This window comes from Capra hircus, chromosome 9 (genome assembly GCF_001704415.2).
Source record: "Capra hircus breed San Clemente chromosome 9, ASM170441v1, whole genome shotgun sequence".
NCBI classification, from domain to species: Eukaryota; Metazoa; Chordata; class Mammalia; order Artiodactyla; family Bovidae; genus Capra; species Capra hircus.
The window spans coordinates 36,370,734-36,392,898 of NC_030816.1; the positions used below are offsets into that span (position 1 = coordinate 36,370,734).

The 22,165-nt window shown below is 36.8% G+C and overlaps 1 protein-coding gene across 1 annotated transcript in view; it reads left to right on the plus strand.

Moving 5' to 3' along the window:
* The window catches only part of ASCC3 (activating signal cointegrator 1 complex subunit 3), a 345,247-nt gene that overhangs the window by 26,084 nt on the left and 296,998 nt on the right, over positions 1 to 22,165 (plus strand). Inside the window, exon 4 of the mRNA XM_018053127.1 lies at positions 14,782 to 15,341. Within this exon, the coding sequence (XP_017908616.1) occupies positions 14,782 to 15,341 (560 nt within the window). The remainder of the gene's footprint in view (positions 1 to 14,781; positions 15,342 to 22,165) is intronic.

Sequence of the window (22,165 nt, forward strand, 5' to 3'; positions counted from 1 at the left end):
GTTTAAGTTAAATAACTATAGCTTTAATGAAATTAGTAGTTGACTAGTAGTCATCTAGTCTGAATGAAAAATACTGGTGATACTGGAAATTTTATTAAAGCTAGCAGCATTAAGAGGATTAGTCTTACGGAAAAAATGTCTGTGTGTTTTCTCTTATATCATTCCTTTAACACAGGTAATTTTTGTGTAATTGTGTTAAAAAGGTGGAGCAAGAGAATAAAGAAAAAGAAAATTACTTATATTTCAGTTGAGCGTAGTGGTATGAGGTACTTAAGACCATGTATATTGACGAGTCAGAGTAATGGGTATTTCGGCTTGAGGGGACATCAGGGAACATCTTGTCCAGTCCCATCATTTTGTATATGAAGAAACAGGTCCAAAGTTCAGTGAATCCTGTGGTTGAGTTGTGGCACTTCTAGGCTTGGACCCAAAGTTTGACATGGAAACGTGATGGAATTCTAGGTTCTTTCCTTGTGGTCAGAGGTCAGGTTCTGTCAAGTCTTCTTTACAGCTGTTCTCAAATTGACTTGCTGTACATATTCGCTCTTGCCCTAGTTCAGGCTTTTACCATATTGGGTCTGAACCACTGCAGTAGCCTATTGTCTCAAATGTCCTTTCTTATTCAACTTATTCACTGTCACTAGACTGATCTTTGTAAAAAGCAAAGCTCATTTTAGCCCCAGTTTGGTGGCTCAGCTGGTAAAGCGTCTGCCTGCAATGTGGGAGACCCAGGTCGGGAAGATCCCCTGGAGAAGAAAATGGCAAGCCGCTCCAGTACCCTTGCCTGGAAAATTCCATGGACAGAGGAGCCTCGCAGGCTATACAGTCCATGGGGTCACAAAGAATCGGATATGACTGAGCGACTTCACTTTCTTTCTTTCTTTATTAACTTTTTAAACCAGATTCCTTAGAATGGGAAAAGAAAAACTCCTTTATGAATTGAAATAATTTATCTTCTTGCCATTCTGTCACATGTAACCTTTATTCCTAACATATGTCATATTTACTATAATACTTTGCTGAGCAGTACTCATTGTTTTTTCTCTTTGTAATTATGTGTTAGAATAACTTTCCCCATTGTGTTCATCTGGGAAAATGCGTCTCATCTCTGAAGAAATGGCTTAGGCTTCATCCATGTCTTCTTCTAATGTTGTTACTCCTTTTTAATGTTAATAGACGGTGTTCCATTAGAATGGCCATCTCTTCTATACCTTTTTAAGAGTACTTTCTCATTGTTTGATATTTACCTCAGTCGCTTCGCTGATGGACTGTGAATGCCTTAATGATTCAGGAACTCCAGGAATCACAGTCTTTGTACTCCAGTGCCTAATGCGTTATGAGGGATATAGTAGATGTTCAATAAGGAAATGAAGTATTGAGAACCCAACTAAAAGTCAGCTGTGGTCTTTACTGCCTGTGATGCTGATAGTGTCTTTCAAGTAGCAGCTTTTAAAGAATTTTGTAATTTTAAAGTACTTTGTTACCTCTCAGATTTACATTTGATACATTCTCGTGTCTTTTTTACAATTTTATTCTCCCTTCAAGAATGTTTTAATAATAAAACTTAGCTTGAGGAAGAAAATACTATAAATTATTTTAAAATAGTGTTTTTGGCCCTTAATATTTATTTAATTACTCGTCGTAGGCATAGCTGTGTCATTAGAAAATTAATTTATCAGGGTCGGTGTAAAAATCAGTTTTATTTCTCTTTACGAGAAGCAAATTTGTAAAAACGCCATTTACAAAAGTACTAAAAATTATCAGATACCTGAAGTAAATTTAACAAACGATGAATAGGACTTCTTCCTGAAAAACTAAAATATTATTGAGAGAAATTAAAGATGGCCTAAATCAATAAGGGGATATACAAAAGATGGAAACACTACAATAAAGTTATCATCTTTATCCAAGTTGATCTGCAGATTCAGTGTGATCTAATCAAGATCTAAGCAGGTTTGTGTTTGTGAGTTGTGTGCACATGGAAATTGACAAGATAATCTGAAAGTTAAATGGAAATTAAAGGTGAAGAGCAGCCAAGTCAACCTTGAAAAACAAAGAGGGAGAGCTTACTCTTTGGATATAATAATATTGATTTATTATAAAGATCAGTAATTTAGACAGTGAGGTATTGATCCAGGGATAGACATACAGACCAGATGGAAGAGAGTCCAGAAACTAGCCCATGGATATTAGAATACTTGATTTATCATGAAGGACTTCAAGTGTGAGCCATGACTGATTGTTCAGTATATGGTGTTGGGTCAACTAGATGTACATATGACAAAAAAATGTACCAATACAAATAATTCAGAGCAACTTATAAAATGAAACTGAAGCTCAGAACAATAAATCTGAAAGATAATATAGAAGAATATCTTCATGATCTTTGGATATAGAATAAATTTTTAAACAAAAAGCAGCTTTCATAAAGGGAATGATTGGTAAATTGGACTACATTAAAATTGATGCATTTTATTTTTTCAGTGTAAAAAGGCAGATTATAGAGTGGGAGAATATATCTTCAACATATGACCAAAAAGATATCTTGTGTCTACAATGAGTGCTATTAATCAATAAGAAAAGGACAGATAATTGTGTGTAAATAAAAATGAGCAAGAGTCTTGAACACTTTGCAGAAGATAATGGAATAGCTAATAAATATGAAAAGGTGCCCAACCTTGATAGTAATCAGGGAGATGCCACTACATACCCATCAAAATGGTTAAAATTAAAAAGACTGACGTACCGATTGTTGGTCAGGCACAAGAATATGAAACTAGAATTTTCATCCACCTCTATTAGAGTTTACATTGGTATGACTGCTTTGAATAACTTTGATAGGCTCCACTGTGGTTGGACAAGTGAAATTTAAATCTTGATACAAAGTAATATGTACATAAGTATCCAGTATAAGTGTACATGCAGAGACATGTGTGTTCATGGCTACATTATTTGTAATAGCCTTATGATGGAAACAGCCCAATTCACTGTTAAGTAGTGGCGTGGATAAATCATGGTATATAGATTACCTTATAGCAATAATAAACCATAGCTATGTGTAACGTTGTAAACTCATCTTATGAATGTAATGTTGAACTTAAGGAAGCCAAACAGAAGAACAGATCATATGATTCTATTTATACAAAATTGGAAACTAGACATTACTAATGTCAGCTTTCTAAAGTCAGGACAGTAGTGATCGGGAATGAATATGGGAGAAGTTATTAGGGAGCTTATAATATTCTGTTTCTAGAAGTAGTTACCCAAGTTATATAGATGTGTTCATTTTGTGATAATTCTTTGAGTTGTGTTTGTATTGTATATATCTTATTATATTCAAAAACATAAAAATTGTGCTTTTCATATTATCAGTTTCCATGAAATATTTCAGACTGATAAAATTTTAAATGTATATAGCAAATACCTGTGTATTCACCTTTCAGCTTAACACTTGACTGTCTTTCCTTCCAGTTTTCTTTTTTTAAAAAATGAAATCTTACTGACGTGGTCAGAACTGTTTATATACCTTGCTCAGTCTCTGGTAACTGATATAAATATAATTAAAAATTGGTATTTATCAGTTTCATGCCTATTTATGTTTTTATGACATTTATATATTCATAAATATATGTTTTAGGAATGTATGCAACTCAAATATCAAAACCTACTAAAGTGACAGGGAGCAAGTAGGTTTATTTGTTTTCCTCTGACACCCTCCCTCTGCAGAGTTCAGCTTGGTAATGTTAGGGGTTAAGGCTGTAATGGCTTGTCCTTTTCTTTGTACTTGTTGCCTTTTGTTCACCATGTCTGCTCTACTTCTGGCTGTCATATCTTAGCATTAGAGTCTCTGTTAATTTTTTGAGAGTAGATTATTTTGCTAGGATTTCTGATAATTGAATCATCTCTGCATTCCTGGAATAAACTCTACTTGCTTATAGTTTATTTTTAGAAATATGGATGACTCTAGTAAGTTGGGCTTTCCTGGTGGCTCAGAGGTTAAAGCATCTGCCTGCAATGTGGGAGACCTGGGTTCAATCCCTGGGTCGGGAACATCCCCTGGAGAAGGAAACGGCAACCCACTCCAGTACGCTTGCCTGGGGAATCCCATGGACGGAGGAGCCTGGTGGGCGACAGTCCACGGGGTCGCAAAGAGTTGGACACGACTGAGCGACTTCACTTTACTTCACTTCACTAGTAAGGTAGTATTTTGTTTAGGATATTGCAGCTGTATTTTTGTACCATCTTTTTGTTTCGTTTTCAGTTTTCATATTTTCTTTTAGCCTAGATAATTTCAAGTTATCAGTTAACGTATGTGGTACAAATTCAGTTCTGTCATTTACTAATGGGTGGCTAATTTGTGTGTGTGTGTGTGTGTGTGTGTGTGTGTTTGTGTGTGTGTTGTGCTTAGTTGTTCTGTCATGTTCTTCTCTTTGCAACCTCATGGACTATAGCCTGCCAGGCTCCTCCATTCATGGGATTTTCCAGGCGAAAATACTGGAGTGGGTTGCCATTTCTTCTTCCAGGGGATCTTCCTGACCCAGGGATCAAACCTGCATCTCTGTCTTCTGCACTGGCAGGCACATTCTTTATCCGCTGAGCCATAAGAGAGCTAATTAATAGCCCTAAATCTGTTTCCTCTTACATAATGTGAAGAGAGTAGTAATTCTTATGTGTAGTTGTAGTGATGTGAAGAAGTACTACAAAGTGCCTTAAAGCCTGGTAAATGATTGTCAGTGAATACTTTTATTATAACCTAGATGTACCAGTAGCCATTGGTAAACAAGTAATGCTCTGAGTGGTTAAATGTTATGATAGATGTGTATGCCCAGTGATGTGGTGCCAAAAGGTCAGGAACTTCCTAGGGTAGATCAGGAAGGAATTCTTAAAGAGGGAAACTTGGGACAGAGTTAGATTGTGTTTTGAATGCTAAGGGACAGAGGTGTGTTATATTTATGTCTCTTCACAAGAGAAATTGCAACATGAAAGAGCTGAATAACTTCATGAAAATCATAGATGACTTTTCAAATGTATAAACAGACAGTCGAGATTACTTGGCAATACGGCAAAACAGCTGAAAGTGAAATGGCTGTTGTAGCAATGGCAGGAGTTGGAAATAGGATCAACTCTTCACAATTTGCTCTAGCTTATCAGTATATTCTTCATTTACAAATGATTACGACTCCTTTAAGTATAAGGCCATTTATACTGCCCTCTGGTAGAGGTATTTTTAAAAGTTTCCAGTTAATTTTCTGTATAGTATTACCAAGTATAATATTACTAGGTGCCTGATAAATGGATGCAGCGCTCAAGTGCTCAAGTTTAAAACATTTTTCACCCTTCGAATTAAAAAAATTAAAAAATGTCAGTTAATTCTCAGTGAGCTATAAGATTTGTTCAAGGATAGAGTTTCTATTTCCTTCAGTTCAGGTGCTCAGTCGTGTCCGACTCTTTGCGATCCCATGAATCGCAGCACGCCAGGCCTCCCTGTCCATCACCAACTCCCGGAGTTCACTCAAACTCATGTCCATCGAGTCAGTGATGTCATCCAGCCATCTCATCCTCTGTCGTCCCCTTCTCCTCCTGCCCCCAATCTCTCCCAGCATCAGAGTCTTTTCCAATGAGTCAACTCTTCGCATCAGGTGGCCAAAGTATTGGCGTTTCAGCTTTAGCATCAGTCCTTCCAGTGAACACCCAGAACTGATCTCCTTTAGGATGGACTGGTTGGATCTCCTTGCAGTTCAAGGGACTCTCAAGAGTTTTCTCCAGCACCACGGTTCAAAAGCATCAATTCTTCGGCGCTCAGCTTTCTTCACAGTCCAACTCTCACATCCATACATGACCACTGGAAAAATCATAGCCTTGACTAGACGGACCTTAGTTGGCAAAGTAATGTCTCTGCTTTTGAATATGCTATCTAGGTTGGTCATAACTTTCCTTCCAAGGAGTAAGCATCTTTTAATTTCATGGCTGCAGTCACTATCTGCAGTGATTTTGGAGCCCCCCAAAAATAAAGTCAGCCACTGTTTCCCCATCTATTTCCCATGAAGTGATGGGACCAGATGCCATGATCTTAGTTTTCTGGATGTTGCTTAGTGATGTTCAAAATATGGTTTTATTATAAAAAGCTTTTATATAACATCAAAACTTTTATGTTAGCCATTTGGTTGCTTGAGAAGTCAGGTTGTAATTTGATGAAGAATTTTTAGTAGAAATGATAATAAAGAGACTGGATGCTGATTTAAAAGTCTGCCATGTAAGATGAGTATTCACATTTTATAATGAATATATGTAAAATTAAATAGTTGACTTTAAATCATGGGGGCATGTTTTGGTCTATTTTTAATCTCTTGTGTTAGTTACTACTCCCTTTTTTTGTACCAAATATGTTTCTCTATTTATTTTGTTTCATTTAATTATTTGCTCACCCTGAAGGCAGTAATTTCTATATAAATCTAGAAATAATCTTAATATTTAAACACTTCATTCAAATTAATACATTGAACATTTCTTGAGTACTTTACCAACTTAATGCAAGATTTTGATGAAGTTCTTTCATGCGCAGAGTTATAATTTCTCTAAAATAATGAAACTCATTATTATTACATTACTTTGGCAATTTAAAATTTGCATCACGTAAATTGTTCAGTTTATTCCCCCAAAACCCATATGGATAGCTGTTTACCTCTATTACATCATAAATTTGTTAAGTTAAATCACTTGTGTTTTTTATATATAATGTTCTTGAAAAGTTGCTGGTACAAGTATTTTCCATATTTATAAAGTAAATTTAATGATAATTATCAGTTAGCTAATTTCTATACAAATATAAAATGTTTATAGCCTCTTTCCTACCTTGCTGGTATTTTTAACAAGTGAAATGAGCTTAAGTTAACTCTGTGATGCAAGGTTGCAATATTTTGGTATTTACAGTTTATCAAGTGTCAGGGGTAAAATGGACGTTTAAAGTTTGGCCATAATGTGAAACAAAAAATTTGTAAAATACTTTCTCCAATACATTAAAGGTTTAACTGGTCAGGGAACTCATTTGTTGACAATTTCTAAATTGAATATTTAGCAATTAACGATGTAAACAGTTGATAGATATTTTTTATTCATTTTCAATTAAAATTTCCTACTCATCCTTTTTATTTAGGTAGGCAGTTTAAAAAGCTGTAAGTTTAAACCTTTTAACTCTTAATATTTTGCATTCAAAAGGAAAATATGTAAATTGTATGTTGAGGATGATTTAAGATTGTAGTAATCACTAAATTCTAATTTTAAAAATTTGTTCTATAATGTTTACAGTATCAGTTACTTATTATATCTTTATACTTTTGCATTTCACATCTCATTTTCTGTCAATATAACTCAAGCAGGCAGGGAAAGCATTATTAGTTAAAAATATCCTAGTGACCTTTTAAGCATATTTCTCTAAATGTATTGCAATTAAATTGCTAGGTGCATAGAGCCAGTTTTCTGGGTTACAATCCTAGTGTTTTGTGCATAGAAGATTAAATGTTAAAGTGGTAGGTAACTGGTTTCCTTAAAGATTGGGGATCTTAAGTTTCATTCAAACTTTAGTCTATTGATTATTGAGGGTATATTTTATTGTTTCCTGAGACTTTATCTTGAGGACAAAACTAAGTTTCCTAAAATGCCTATTCTGCTCAAAGATAGCACAGGCAGAGGTGTACTTGACCGAAGAGTTTCAGCCTAATAATCATTTAAAATATTACATGTTATAAATTGTACTTAAAATATAAAGGGAAATAGGGGAAAAAATGGAAGGTTATTTGTGAACAAGATCCTCATGGTTAATCTAACAAAGTTCCATCTTTGGATATAGTGTGTAAGAAAACGAGACACAGCTACTTATTACAGATTTCTGCTCTGGAAGTGTACCGCGCGCGTTTTCCCAGGCCTTCCCAGGCCTTTCGATGTGGCCAATTACTAGTGTGCTGGTTCATGTGGCTCCTAGAGAAAGCAGAAAAGCGTTTCCGTTCCTGTAGGTTTCCCTTTTAATTGCATTTTGTTGAGAGGAGGGTGGGACCTACCAGACCTTTGACAAGTCAGACACCTGATTGCGTTCATTCTCTTCAGATCTTTTCTCTGTTTTACAGAGACACTCTTCATTTATCTGTCACTAAAAGATCGCTGGGGAGGTGGGGGGCGTGGCGGCCTTTACTAGCAAGTTGGGGTGGCACCCTTGTTGCTGCCCTCCTTGGGCACACAGTTCTCTGCTCCAATCCTGAGCTACCTTCTCATCAGGGGTTCTCTAACAGCCAGTCCCCCTGTGGTGATACGTCATCACATGCGGACCGGGCGCAGAGACTCACGTCTCCGCCCCAGGCTGGAAGACACGCAAGTGCGTGCAGTCACTTGAACGCGGCTTGATCCACGTCTTCATTATGCGTTAGTGCCGCGGGGAAGTGCGTTAAGTTCAAAATGTGATCGTCTGTTTCTTGGAGAGCCAGTAGTGCTAAGAATGCTGTTTTCAAATACTTCTCAAAAATTGCAGCTCCCAGACTCTTGAATAGCACGGTGCAGAGTTTAAATTTTGGGAAACCCCTTTGTGCTGTAGAACCCTGTTCATTCTTAGCAGTCTACCTTAGAGATGCGGTAAAGTAGGACTTCCCTGGTGGCTCAGACGGTAAAGAATCCGCCTGCAATGCGGGAGACCTGGGTTCGATCCCTGAGTTGGAAAGATCCCCTGGAGGAGGGCATGGCAACCCACTCCAGTATTCTTTCCTGGAGAACCCCCATGGACAGAAGAGCCTGGCGGGCTACAGTCCATAGGGTCACAAAGCGCAGCACACAGCAGGTTATCCAGAAGAATTAGTAATTAGGCAAGGCTATTATTAATAATATGTGTGAAGCACCATTATGAACTAAGTTTAAAAGTATCTGTATGTTACCTAAAAATTGTTATAGATGTACAAAAAGGCTCAAATTAAAAATCTGAAACCTTGAGAAAATTGTTTTTAGATCTTTGTAGGTGTTCCTAATGAATCTACAGTTTGTTTTTTCTTCAAAAGTGAACTGATAACCTACTTTTTTCCCCCCTCACTTAATATATTGTGGAGATTATTTTATAGCAAGATACATGGAGCACTGCATTATGTTTGGGTTTTGCAGATCGCTTTGGTGGTAAAGAAACCGCCTGCCAATACAGGAGATAATAAGAGACTGGAGAGACAAGGCCACTAGGCTCTCGATCCCCTGGAGGAGGGCACGGCGACACACTCCCGTATTCTTGCCTGGAAAATCCCCTAGACAGACGAGCCTGGCGGCTACTCCATGTCGCAAAGAGTCAGATGCGACACACGTTATGTTTAATGTCTATAATATATGGCTGTAATGTAATTTAACCAATGACCTAATAATAGCCATTTAAGTTAATTCCACTTTTGGTAATAAATTGACTATTCTCGCATTGGATCCCTGGGTTGGAAAGATCCCCTGGAGAAGGAAATGGCAACCCACTCCAGTATTCTTGCCTGGAAAATCCCATGGACAGAGGAGCCTGGTGGGCTACAGTCCGCGGGGTAGCAAAGAGTCGGACAGGACTGAGTGACTTCGAATGAGAATTAGAGGTAAATCTGGGCTTCCCTAGTAAGCCCGATGGTAAAGAATCTGACTGTCAATGCAGGTGACAGGGAAATGGCAGTCCACTCCAGTATTCTTGCCTAGAAAATCCCATGGACAGAGGAGCCTGGCTGGCTGCAGTCCATGGGGTCGCAAAAGTGACTTAAAAAAAACAAATGACTAGGAGATAAATCTACTTTCTAGAAGTGTAGTATAGTAGAAAAAAGTTTATTTAGGAGTTAGAATTCTGACTTCTTTGGATCTTGCTCATTAACTAAATAGCTATTTGATCTCTCACAAATTTAATCTAAAGTCTCTTGTAGTATCTATAAAATAGAGATAATTTTGTTAATAAGAATTGAAATAACTTAATTTAAAAGTTCTTAGTAAGTTGTGTAAGGAAAATGCCAAGATGCAAAATAATATCTTTACTGAAGGGCACATTTATAATGTTAGGTACAGAATGAGTTTGCAAATGTGAATTCCATTTTTGGTCAGACTTCTTTAGTCCCAGTCCTGTTGAATTGTCTATAGAATTATCACAATCCATAACTTATCCAAAACCTAAGTTCTCCAAACCTCATATATAGACTGAATAACTAAAATGTACACAAATGCTATTTAATTAATTAAAGGTATTATTTAATCTCTAGAAGATATTTGTTATGTATTTTCCTAAGTACTAAAAGAATATGTCAGATGGTGTTTTATGAATTCTTTGTAATAATGGAAGATTTTATAGACTTTATACTTGAAGAATTAAATAATGGACTTATATTTTGTGCTTAACTTCACTTGCATAAATTGTTAGTCTTCTACACACATGTGTAAATATCAGATACAACAGAAAGTACCTAACCAGGCGGTATAATGTAAAAACAGTAGTCTGGAGTCTTTGAGGCCTGGGTTCAGATAATTCAGCAGTTTCTTTTTCTTCTTTCTTTCTTTTTTTTTTTTTTTTTAAGGTTTGTAGTCTTTTTTTTGTTTTGTTTTAAGTATTTATTTGGCTGCACTAGGTTTTAGTTGCATCATGTGGGACCTTTAATTGCTACATGCAAATTCGTAGTTGTGGCATGTGGGATCTAGTTCCCTGACTAGGGATGGAACCCGGGCCCCCTGCATTGGGAGTGGAGTCTTAGCCACAGGCCATCAGGAAAGTCCCCAAAATTCAACGGTTTAATATTGAGACACTTATTTTGGCTAGGTAACAGGGAATAAAACAATGTACACAGTATTTTACTTGCCTTGAGAGAGGCATTTCAGCTGGACTATGAAACATGGGTAGGATTTGAGAAATTAGAGGCCTTGTTCAGTTCAGCTCAGTTCAGTTCAGTCGCTCAGTCATGTCCAACTCTTTGCAACCCCATGAACCACAGCACGCCAGGGCTCCCTGTCCATCACCAACTCCCAGAGTCCACCCAAACCCATGTCCATTGCGTTGGTGATGCCATCCAACCATCTCATCCTCTGTCATCCCCTTCTCCTCCTGCCTTCAGTCTTTCCCAGCATCAGGGTCTCTTCAAATGAGTCAGCTCTTTGCATCAGGTGGCCAAAGTATTGGGGTTTCAGGTTCAACATCAGTCCTTCCAATGAACACCCAGGACTGATTTCCTTTAGGATGGACTGGTTGGATCTCCTTGCAATCCAAGGGACTTGCAAGAGTCTTCTCCAACACCACAGTTCAAAAAGCATCAATTCTTTGGTACTCAGCTTTCTTTATAGTCTAACTCTCACATCCATACATGGCCACTGGAAAAACCATAGCCTTGACTAGATGGACCTTTGTTGACAAAGTAATATCTCTGCTCTTTAATATGCTGTCTAGGTTGGTCATGACTTTCCTTCCAAGGAGTAAGCGTCTTTAAATATCATGGCTGCAACCACCATCTGCAGTGATTTTGGAGCCCAGAAAAATAAAGTCAGCCATTGTTTCCACTGTTTCCCCATCTATTTCCCATGAAGTGATGGGACCAGATGCCATGATCTTAGTGTTCTGAATGTTGAGCTGTAAGCCAGCTTTTTACTCTCCTCATTCACTTTCATCACAAGGCTCTTTAGTTCTTATTCACTTTTTGCCATAAGAGTGGTATCTTCTGCATATCTGAAGTTATTGATATTTCTCTCAGCAATCTTGATTCCAGCTTGTGCTTCCTCCAGCCTAGCATTTCTCATGATGTACTCTGCATATAAATTAAATAAGCAGGGTGACAATATCCAGCCTTGACGTACTCCTTTTCCTATTTGGAACCAGTCTGTTGTTCCATGTCCATTTCTAACTGTTGCTTCCTGACCTGCCTACAGGTTTCTCAAGAAGCAGATCAGGCCTTGGGGAAGATTTAATAAAGGCATGGAAATACGCATAGAGTAGAACAGGACTGCTGTTACCAAGGTTAAAATCCCTGGTCAGGGAACTAGATCCCACATGCCACAACCAGGAGTTTGAATGCAGCAATTAAAGATCACATATGCTGTAGCTAAGACCTAGTACAGCCAAATAAATAATAATAATAATAAAAATTTTAAGGACTTCAAATCTTAAAAAAAGAAACAGGGAGAACACCAAGAGTAACTAAAGAGTCTCTTGATGAGGGTGCAAAAGCTGGCTTAAAATTCAACATTTGAAATACTAATATCATAGCCTTTGGTCCCATCACTTCATGGCAAATAGATAGGGAAAAAGTAGAAACAGTGACAGATTTTATTTTCTTGGGCTCCAAAATCACTGCGGATGGTAACTTCAGTCACAAAATTAAAAGATGCTTGCTCCTCGGAAGAACTGTGGCAAACCTAGTTGTTGTTCAGTTGCTAAGTGGTGTCTGATTTTGCATTCCCATGGACAGCAGTACGCCAGGCTTCCCTGTCCTGTCTCCTGGAGTTTGCTCAAACTCATGTTCATTGAGTCGGTGATGCCATACAATCATCTCATCCTCTGTTGGCCCCTTCTCCTCCTGCCGTCAGTCTTTCCCAGGAACAGGGTCTTTTCCAGTATGTCCGCTCTTCACATCAGGTGGCCAAAGTATTGGAGCTTTAGCATCAGTCCTTCCAGTGAATCTTCAGGGTTGACTTCCTTTAGAATTGACTGGTTTGATCTTCTTGCAGTCAAAGGGACTCACAAGAGTCTTCTTCAGCACCACAGTTTAAAAGTATCAATTCCTTAGTGCTCAGCCTTCTTTATGGCCCAGCTGTCATTTGCATGTATGACTTCTGGAAAAATCACAATTTTTACTATATGGACCTTTGTTGGCAAAGTGATGTCTCTGCTTTTTAAATACACTGTATAGATTTGTCATAGATTTTCTTCCAAGGAACAAGCATCTTTTAATTTTATGGCTTCAGTGATTGCCCGAAGAAGCAGAGATCTCACTAAAAGCAGAGACATCACTTTGCCGACAAAGGTCCATATCGTTAAAGCTATGGTCTTTCTAGTAGTCATATACACACGTGAGGGTTGGATCATAAAGAATGGTGAGTTCTGGAGAAGACTCTTGAGAGTCCCTTGGACAGCAAGGAGATCAAACCAGTGAATCCTAAAGGAAATAAACCCTGAAATATTCATTGGAAGGACTGATGTACTTTGGCCCCCTGATTCAAAGAGCCGACTCAGCATCATCATTTCTCACTGATGCTGGGCTTACCCAGCAGGAGGAAGGCAGGAGGAGAAGGGGACGACAGAGCATGACAAGGCAGGATGGCGTCAGCAACTCAACAGACATGAGTTTGAGCAAACTCTGGGAGAGAGTGAAGGACTGGGAATCCTAGCATGCTTCACTCCATGGGATTGGAAAGAGTTGGACACGACTTAGCGACTGAACAACAAGAACAGGACCTGAGTTCTGGATGTTAAGGAATTCTTGTTGGCTAGAGTAGGAAATGTATAGTAGTGAGTAAAGCTGGTAAAACAGAATGGATCAGCATCAGGCATGACTTGAAAATAGAGTATAGGAGTTTAGGTTGAATAACCGAGTTTTATGGGGCTTCCCAGGCAGCGCTAGTGGTAAAGAACATGCCTGCCAGTTCAGGAGACATAGAGACCTGGTTTGATCCCTGGGTTGGGAAGATCCCCTGGAGGAGGGCATGGCAACCCACTCCAGTGTTCTTGCCTAGAGAATCCGGTGAACAGAGAAGTGTGGTGGACTGGAGTACATAGAGTCACAAAGAGTCCTACACAACTGAAGCAACTTAGCACACATGCAGGCATTGAGCTTTATCATAAGCTGCTCAAGATTTGTGATTAATGATGTAATTGGAGCTATGGTTTCAAGAAGATGATGGTATTGATTGTATTATTACTAACATTACAAATATTACTTTAGGAAGTCTTACTGACTTTTCAGGCCTTCTCAGATAGAATTTGTTTTTTATTCTAAGAATATTCGTTGAATTCTATGACAATTATAGACTCTTCTTCCTTTTGAGAGAATCAGATATGAGATACTAATGCCTTAAAGCAATTAGGGGCTGCTCCTTTTAACTTTCTCTTATTTTCATAAGAATTTACTTTTGGCCTCTTCTCAATAGCAGAATTAAAAAAAAACTTTTATAGTGTGGCTGAGTTTATTTTAAAAGATTCTTTTCATGTACATCCTTGATAGTATTAAATATTTTCAAAACTTTTTTATTGAAGTGTAGTTGATTTATGTAGTAATACAAATTTTTGAATGAAAACTATAAATCTGTTCTTGCCATCTCAGATGTACGGTATGTGGAAAGAAGGTTATGGATTTGTAACTTGTGGGAGCTGCCTTCCTTCCAGCACCAGAAGTCTATAATTCAGATTTTTTTTTGCATCTTATTTATTTAACTAGCTCATCAAATCAAGTTTTAAAATTTGGTTTTAAAATAAGTCTTACCAAAAAATAAAAATAAATAAAAAATAAATAAAATAAGTCTTACCTAATGCCTCAAATTGTTTTTAGAAAAAGGTAAGGGATTATTATGGGTAGTTTCTAACTTACGTATAATACTGATAATGGGTTATTTACCTAATGCCATTCTTTGGGACTTTGGGGATGGCCTTAAAGGGATTTTCCTGTTCCTGAATTGGTTATCTTCATCTGTCTCACTATATCTAAATATCATTATATTTTCACTGTTGAATTTGCTCAGAGGAATATTTGTAGTATTTTTTTTTGGTAAATTTTTGGAAGCTTGAACCATGATGCATTTAAGCTAATACTGTTTCTTTTGTCTGAATAGTTGGAACAGATAATGGGAAAGAAGCCATTGAAAGTGCAGCCGCGTTTCTCTTCAAGACATTTCACTTGAAGGACTGTGTTGGCCACCAGGAAACAAAGGCTATCAAACAGATGTTTGGTCCCTTTCCATCATCATCTGCCACTGCAGCTTGTGATGCTACTAATCGAATTACTTCTCATTTTTGTAAAGACAGTCTTACTGCTCTTGTCCAGATGACAACCGATGAATATGGTGATCGAGTTTTATTTGGTAAAAATTTAGCATTTTCATTTGACATGCATGATTTGGACCACTTTGATGAACTGCCAATAAATGGTGAATCCCAGAAAACTATAAGCTTGGATTATAAGAAGTTTCTGACTGACCACCTTCAGGAGCATTCCACTCTGAACTGCAAGCCTGTGGAAAAAACAAACGACTCATTTTTGTGGTGTGAAGTTGAGAAGTACTTAAATGCAACTTTAAACGAAATGGCTGAAGCAACAAGAATAGAAGATCTTTGCTGTACTTTATATGATATGCTTGCTTCTGTTAAAAGTGGTGATGAACTTCAGGATGAGGTACAGTTGAAGTTATTGCAGTTTTATCTTAATGTGCATTACCTTAATGGAATAGCCTTTTAAAATATGGGTGTCTAGCAAAGAAAGTACGTCTTTAATATTGTGCTGCAGTGATCAAATATGTAGCCAGATGGTTTTACATGGTGGCCATGGAAATTTCTCCACTGTGTTGTAGGAGGGCTGTGAGTGTAATGAATAGGGGAATAGTGAGGGTGTCCACATGTCCTGGTTACTGGAACAATTCTGGTTAAACCTGTTGTTACATTGTAATAATTAGAAGTGTCCCTTCTTCAAAAAGTATATAGGTTTGAATGATAAATTACATGGTTAATCTAGTAATATCTGATGAAAATAAGTTTCAAAACAGAAATTTTATCTGTTGAATGACTTACTGATTTACAAACTATTTTTGGTTAGTTTCTATGATTGAAAGAATAAACTTGCAAAAACAAACTGATCTGGAAATAATAATAATATAAATAATATTTTATATTACTTGTTCAATAAAGAATTGTGTGTTTGTAAGTTTTTTTATATCACACAAAGGAAACATTATTTTAATTCCTTTCTATGCCACCATTTGGTGATGTTACTCAAAAAATGGTGAGTTACTCTTACTGTCACATGAAAAGTTTATCTTGAAGGGTTTCGATTGCTTCAATCATGGCATTATATTCATTTTCTGATATAAATGTCAAATAATGTCAACCCAGTTTTAATCCTGGACGAGTAATATATTTGATGAGGATGAAGAGAGGTGGCATATTGTTATAATAATAGAAAGGGCAGAGGCTTTGAAATCAGAAGTCCTTCCTTTCCCACTTATTGGTAGTGAGACTTTAGGTAGTTGAATCTCCTGGAGCCTGTTTTCTGGTTGGACTGTCTCAGGGTAAAAAGAATACATTGATTATGGAGTTGGTATAAGTCTTAAATGGGATACCATATGTAAAATGATAAGTTCAGTTCATTTCAGTCGCTCAGTTGTGTCCGACTCTGCGATCCCATGAATCGCAGCACGCCAGGCCTCCCTGTCCATCACCAACTCCCGGAGTTCACCCAGACTCACGTCCATCGAGTCAGTGATGCCATCCAGCCATCTCATCCTCTGTCGTCCCCTTCTTCTCCTGCCCCCAATCCCTCCCAGCATCAGAGTCTTTTTCAATGAGTCAACTCTTCGCATGAGGTGGCCAAAGTACTGGAGTTTCAGCTTTAGCATCATTCCTTCCAAAGAAATCCCAGGGCTGATCTCCTTCAGAATGCACTGGTTGGCTCTCCTTGCAGTCCAAGGGACTCTCAAGAGTCTTCTCCAGCACCACAGTTCAAAAGCATCAATTCTTCGGTGCTCAGCTTTCTTCACAGTCCAACTCTCACATCCATCCATGACCACAGGAAAAACCATAGCCTTGACTAGAGGGAAATGATAAGTAGCATTTGTAAATACTGCATGGCAGCTGCGATTATTTTTGCTGTTGTTATTGAAATGAAGAATTTTGAAATCACACAGAGTATCAGAAATGTAGAAAAAAATCTCGGTAGTATTTTTTTTTCCCAGAAGGGGGAGAAAAATTTGGGGAATAGGAGAAATAGGTATTGGAGGACTAAACCTGTGGTAGTTAGATATTATACTCATTAACTGTAGTTTCAAAGTAAGTTAACATGCTATTAATTCTTTGATCAGTCTTGTTTACCTTAATGTTTTACACTTAGTTTATTTATCAGATATGGTCCACATTCATAAGTGGTTCTCTGACATTCTGAAAAGTAACACTGTTTTAAAAATTGTGATATAAAGATAATTTTACTATCTGCTTGTTATAATTGAATACATAGCAATTTTGCTGTGATTATTGTAAACTGAAACTTACAAACATCAAACTAATGTAAATTTTGTCTGAGTGAGCCATAAAACTATTCTTTTTATTTTAGAGTATCTAGAGTGAAGTTTGTATTTCTTAGTTTTTCACCACAATTCTTAAGTATATAACTGAAACTGGTTGTTGGAAGAACATTTTCTTATTCTCAAGATTGTTTTCATAATGTGCCTAACTACAGGGTCAGAGTGAATTCATGCTTCCATCCATTCATATGTTGTAGCACTAGGTACAGTGCTACATACTAAGCATAAAAGGATGAATAAGACAGCAACCTTGCTCTTAGGGAATTTGTTGTTTAGTCAGAGGAGGCATGCCAGTAAGTAAGTGCACCCAGATACCTAGTTATGATGATACTGTATACAAAGAAAAGTGGGGCATAGATGAGTCAGTCATAAATTTCATAGGGGAGTTAGAATGGTAGGAAAAGTATTCATAGAGGAGGGTGAGCATTAGCCAAACCTTAAAATACAACTAGATTTAACTTCTTCAAGTGGATCAGAAAGGTAAGGAACATATTTTAAGTGTGAGAAAAAGCAAGGTGTGTTTTGAGGGCTGTAGTGAAGACGCAAGATATGCAAAGTGGGTGTGGTCAGAGACAAGGATGAGCAGGGAGGTAAGGGCCAAATAAGGTAAAGCCTTATACGCTTTGTTCAGGTATATTGTAAGCCACTCTAAAAGCTGTAGATACACCCTGCTTGATCTTGCTTATTGATTTGCAACCAGGATTTTATGGACAGTTTAGCATGTAAGTGGATATTTCATGTACTGGACTAAAAACTATTAGAGACCTTAAGCACTGAAAATGTTAAATGCTGAGGCATTTCTTCTCCCTTCCCATAGACTTTTTTTAAAAATTAAAAGCATGCTACAGCAAATATAAGAAAGTCTACTAAAATTTTATTTTATTTTTACCATTACGGCTGAATTGATGTCTTTTTCAAACATCAAATTCTTAAAAAAAAAGTTTTTCTCATTTTTTGGTACCCCTGTTTTGCTGGTACTTGAAGGAAATGTTTTGGTGGCCTCATGGATTATTGCTCACTGGAGATACATGTTTTATAGAGGTGCTAGGAAATTTGTCCAAGGTTGCAGGATAAATAGTGAATCTAGGGTTTAAACTCAGACATCCCTGACTCCAGTGTGTGCTTTCTTTGCCAAGAAATAGTTCTGTACATTTCCTTAGTTTTGATGCTTTGAAACATCAAGCAGTTTAAGTATGGTTAGGATTCTTTGGCATTTACTCTGATTTACAATTTCTTCAGAAACAATATCTGTTCCTTATACAGATTTCCAAATATGGAATTGGCTGAAATAAGAGAAAGGATGAAATGTTGAGAACTTGTTAAAGATGAGTTTTAAAATTTCTGTGGGGAATTGCATTTAAAGTAATTCTGTGTTTCTGTGAATGTTGAACTAATAAAACAGCCAACTTAGGTTTCTGAGTACAATCATCTTTTCCTTTCCTACTTTGCATCTTTAAGTATAAACTCTGACTCCCTGTAATTTCTTTGTCAACGCCATAGTTACTATGATTAAGCCTAAGAATTTGATTGGGCTAGACTCTTTAGTCTTTATACTCTTGAGACTTACTTACTTCTAAAAATATTTATTAAAGTTAGTACATTTTTTTTAATTTTTTATTTTTTATTTTTTTTAAATTTTAAAATCTTTAATTCTTACATGCGTTCCCAAACATGAACCCCCCTCCCACCTCCCTCCCCACAACATCTCTTAACTACCCAGAAGAAGATAAGATATAAACATTTCAGATTATTTTCTTAATCAGGACTCATCCTTGATTGGTACAGACATCTTCTTGGCTGCTGCTTTTCTGTAACCAGAATTGTAGCAATAGGTTTAGTCCTAATAGGATCACATAGTCAAAATGAACTTTCAACGGAAACTTTTCCCCAAGAAAGTAGTAGTTTTAATAACGGCAAAACTCCCATGTTTTGAATGCCTGTTATATATAGAGTTAGACCAAACTGTCTCACTTGATATAACCAGTTTCTTCATAGTTCTGCAAGGTAAGGATGGTATACTATGTATAAAGATAACAAACAAACAAAAAAAACCCCCAAAACCAGCGTCCCAGTTTGTTTCCTAAAGTCACAAAGCAAGACTGGTAGGTATTCTGGGCCTTTTGTTTTAATCACCAGCACAGGCCTGCTGTTCCTCTCTGGTATATCACTGGATTCTTTGAAGAGAAGGACACTAACTTACAAGGCTCTGAAGGAAATTCTGTCTCTGTGCACTTTCCTGTTGTTGACTGTGGGCAGGTTACTAAACTCTTGTGAACCTTTGTTTCGCAGTGTCGCTGTAAGGATTTATGAGATACTACATACGAAGTACCTACCTACCATAATGTTTCACAAACTGCAGGTTCTCGAATGTTAGATTCTTGCCTTCCACATTAATAAGGATTATATATTTCCACATATGCAAAGTTTTATTAGAGTGGATACCTTACAGATCAGTAAACAAATTTTATCTATGCCTTGTTATATATAGATGTTTCAAGTAGTTAATTAAATGATGCTTAGAAGGCAATGACACCCCACTCCAGTACTTTTGCCTGGAAAATCCCATGGATGGAGGAGCCTGGTGGGCTGCAGTCCATGGGGTCGCTAAGAGTCGAGTCGGATACGACTGAGCAACTTCACTTTCACTTTTCACTTTCATGCATTGGAGAAGGAAATGGCAACCCACTCCAGTGTTCTTGCCTGGAGAATCCCAGGGACAGGGGAGCCTGGTGGGCTACTGTCTATCGTCTTATGGGGTCGCACAGAGTCGGACACGACTGAAGTGACTTAGCAGCAGCAGCAGAGGGTAGCTCTTAATTCAGAGAATTATTATTTTTACTGCTTTTATTTTCCTCTTTTGCTTTTGTAAGTCTCACTATTCTAAAAGTCTTAAATTCAGTTTTTGTAGTGAGGTTCTGATTTTAAAATCTTTGATAAAATAGAAAAGAAATTAATAGAAAATTACTTGAGAGTATTGGAAATGGAGTATACATATCTTGGTATTATTTCAGGATTAAATGCTATTTGCAGAGTTATTAATATTGATGTAAATATTGATGAGTTATGTGTAACAAGTTCTTAGGAAAAGTGAATTTTGAGTTATATTGATATTATCATAGTTTACAGTTGTGCAACTGAGGTTCATTCTTTATAGCTTTTCTAATTTTACATTCACTATTACCATTATCGACTCTATGCAGATGGTATTATTTAACCCATGAAAGTTCATTTCTGAACCCAGTCCTGTTCCAGATACGTACCTGATTTTAAAAATTAGGACTTATTTGGTTAGAATGTCTTTTGAGGAAAGACTATTTTTTTAAATACTCAATTGCACTATAAATGATTCCAGCATCCTTTGAAATTTTAATATAGAATAATTAGCATGGCTTAATAAAGTGGCTCCCAAACTTTACATTCTTTAACATTATGGAGGATCTCATAGAGTTTACATTATGTTGATTATCATAATGTTCTACTAGGGTCAGACATGACTGAGTGACTTAACTGAATGGAATATTATGTTAAAAATTGAAACAAAGTTTTTAATATGTTATTAAATAGTGTATTTATTAAATAAAAAATCATTTAAAATGATACATTAGTGTAAATAGCTAAATCTATTATATTAATGCTAATAACACTAAATCTGTTAATATAAGTAACATTTTTATGAAAAATAACTTTTCCAAAATAGAATATAAAATATGAAGAATGGGATTGTATGGCATTTTTTCAAGTCTTTTCAATGTGTAGCTTAATGTAAGACAACTAGATTCCCATATGTGCCTCTGCATGCAGTCCGTTCATATATCCCACATGTAGCCTCTGAAAACTCCACTCACTTTATACTCATGGGAGAATGAGGATGAAGGAGGCAAATAACATTTGACTGTTACTACAAAAATAATTTTGGTTCATGGATTTCCTGAAAGGGTCTCAGAGATTCTAGACCACACATTGAAAGTTACTGACTTAATATATATATCTACTACAGCCTGGCAAGGAGGCTATAGTGATGATTTTGTTACCCAGAGTAGGAAATTTAAAATATTATCGAGCTGAATGACTGACATGAATGCTTATGAAAAGTGTTCATATTATATAAGGATGCCAACATTATTGAGGTTGAAATCAAAATAATATATCTTCAACTGTGAGGACCAATTATGTGTTGCTTTTTCTATAGTCATTTCGCCAAATAATCAGAAGAGCCCTGCCCCTGCCCCAAGTCTGAGTAGAGAGCTGCTATTGGGTAAATTTATACTTAGAGAATATTTAGAATCATAGCATTCCCCCCACCCTGCCCAAAAGTATGTTATGGGTGTGTCTAACATTCTATCCAAGTGATGCCCATATAATAAGATCTACTTATTCTGATGAGTTTCTTTTTTTTCAAAAGGCATTTTACCCCTTTCTTGAGTAGCCCTCGTCTAACTTATTTATTAAACTGACAAACTGCTCCTATTACATCTGCCATTTAGTCTTATATCTATACATGGGGAAGTAAAGTTATAGATGTCTCCTCTTTTATATGATTGTGTTTTAGACATGTGATGGCAGTTATATTTTTCTTTTCTTTGGTCTTTCCTTTTTTTTAAAGTGTAAAACTCTCCCAGTTTTCCTCTGTTAGCATTAATCCATTATCAACACAATTTGGATGCAGCTGTTCAGTCCTCTATAGATCTAACACTACTGATGTGTAGAATGCTTTCATCATCTTATCTTCAAAGGTATCAAACTTTCAGTTGCTTTTCCAATCTAAGAGCAACTAACCTAACAATCTCATAGGAAAAAGAAGACTATTTTGCCATGATTTTACTTGTGAATTCTGTTCTTTGTTCTGTTACATTTCCATGTGTTGATATTAAGTAATTTTCACAATCCATTTTTTTATGTCATTTATTTTTTAAATTTGGGAATTTTG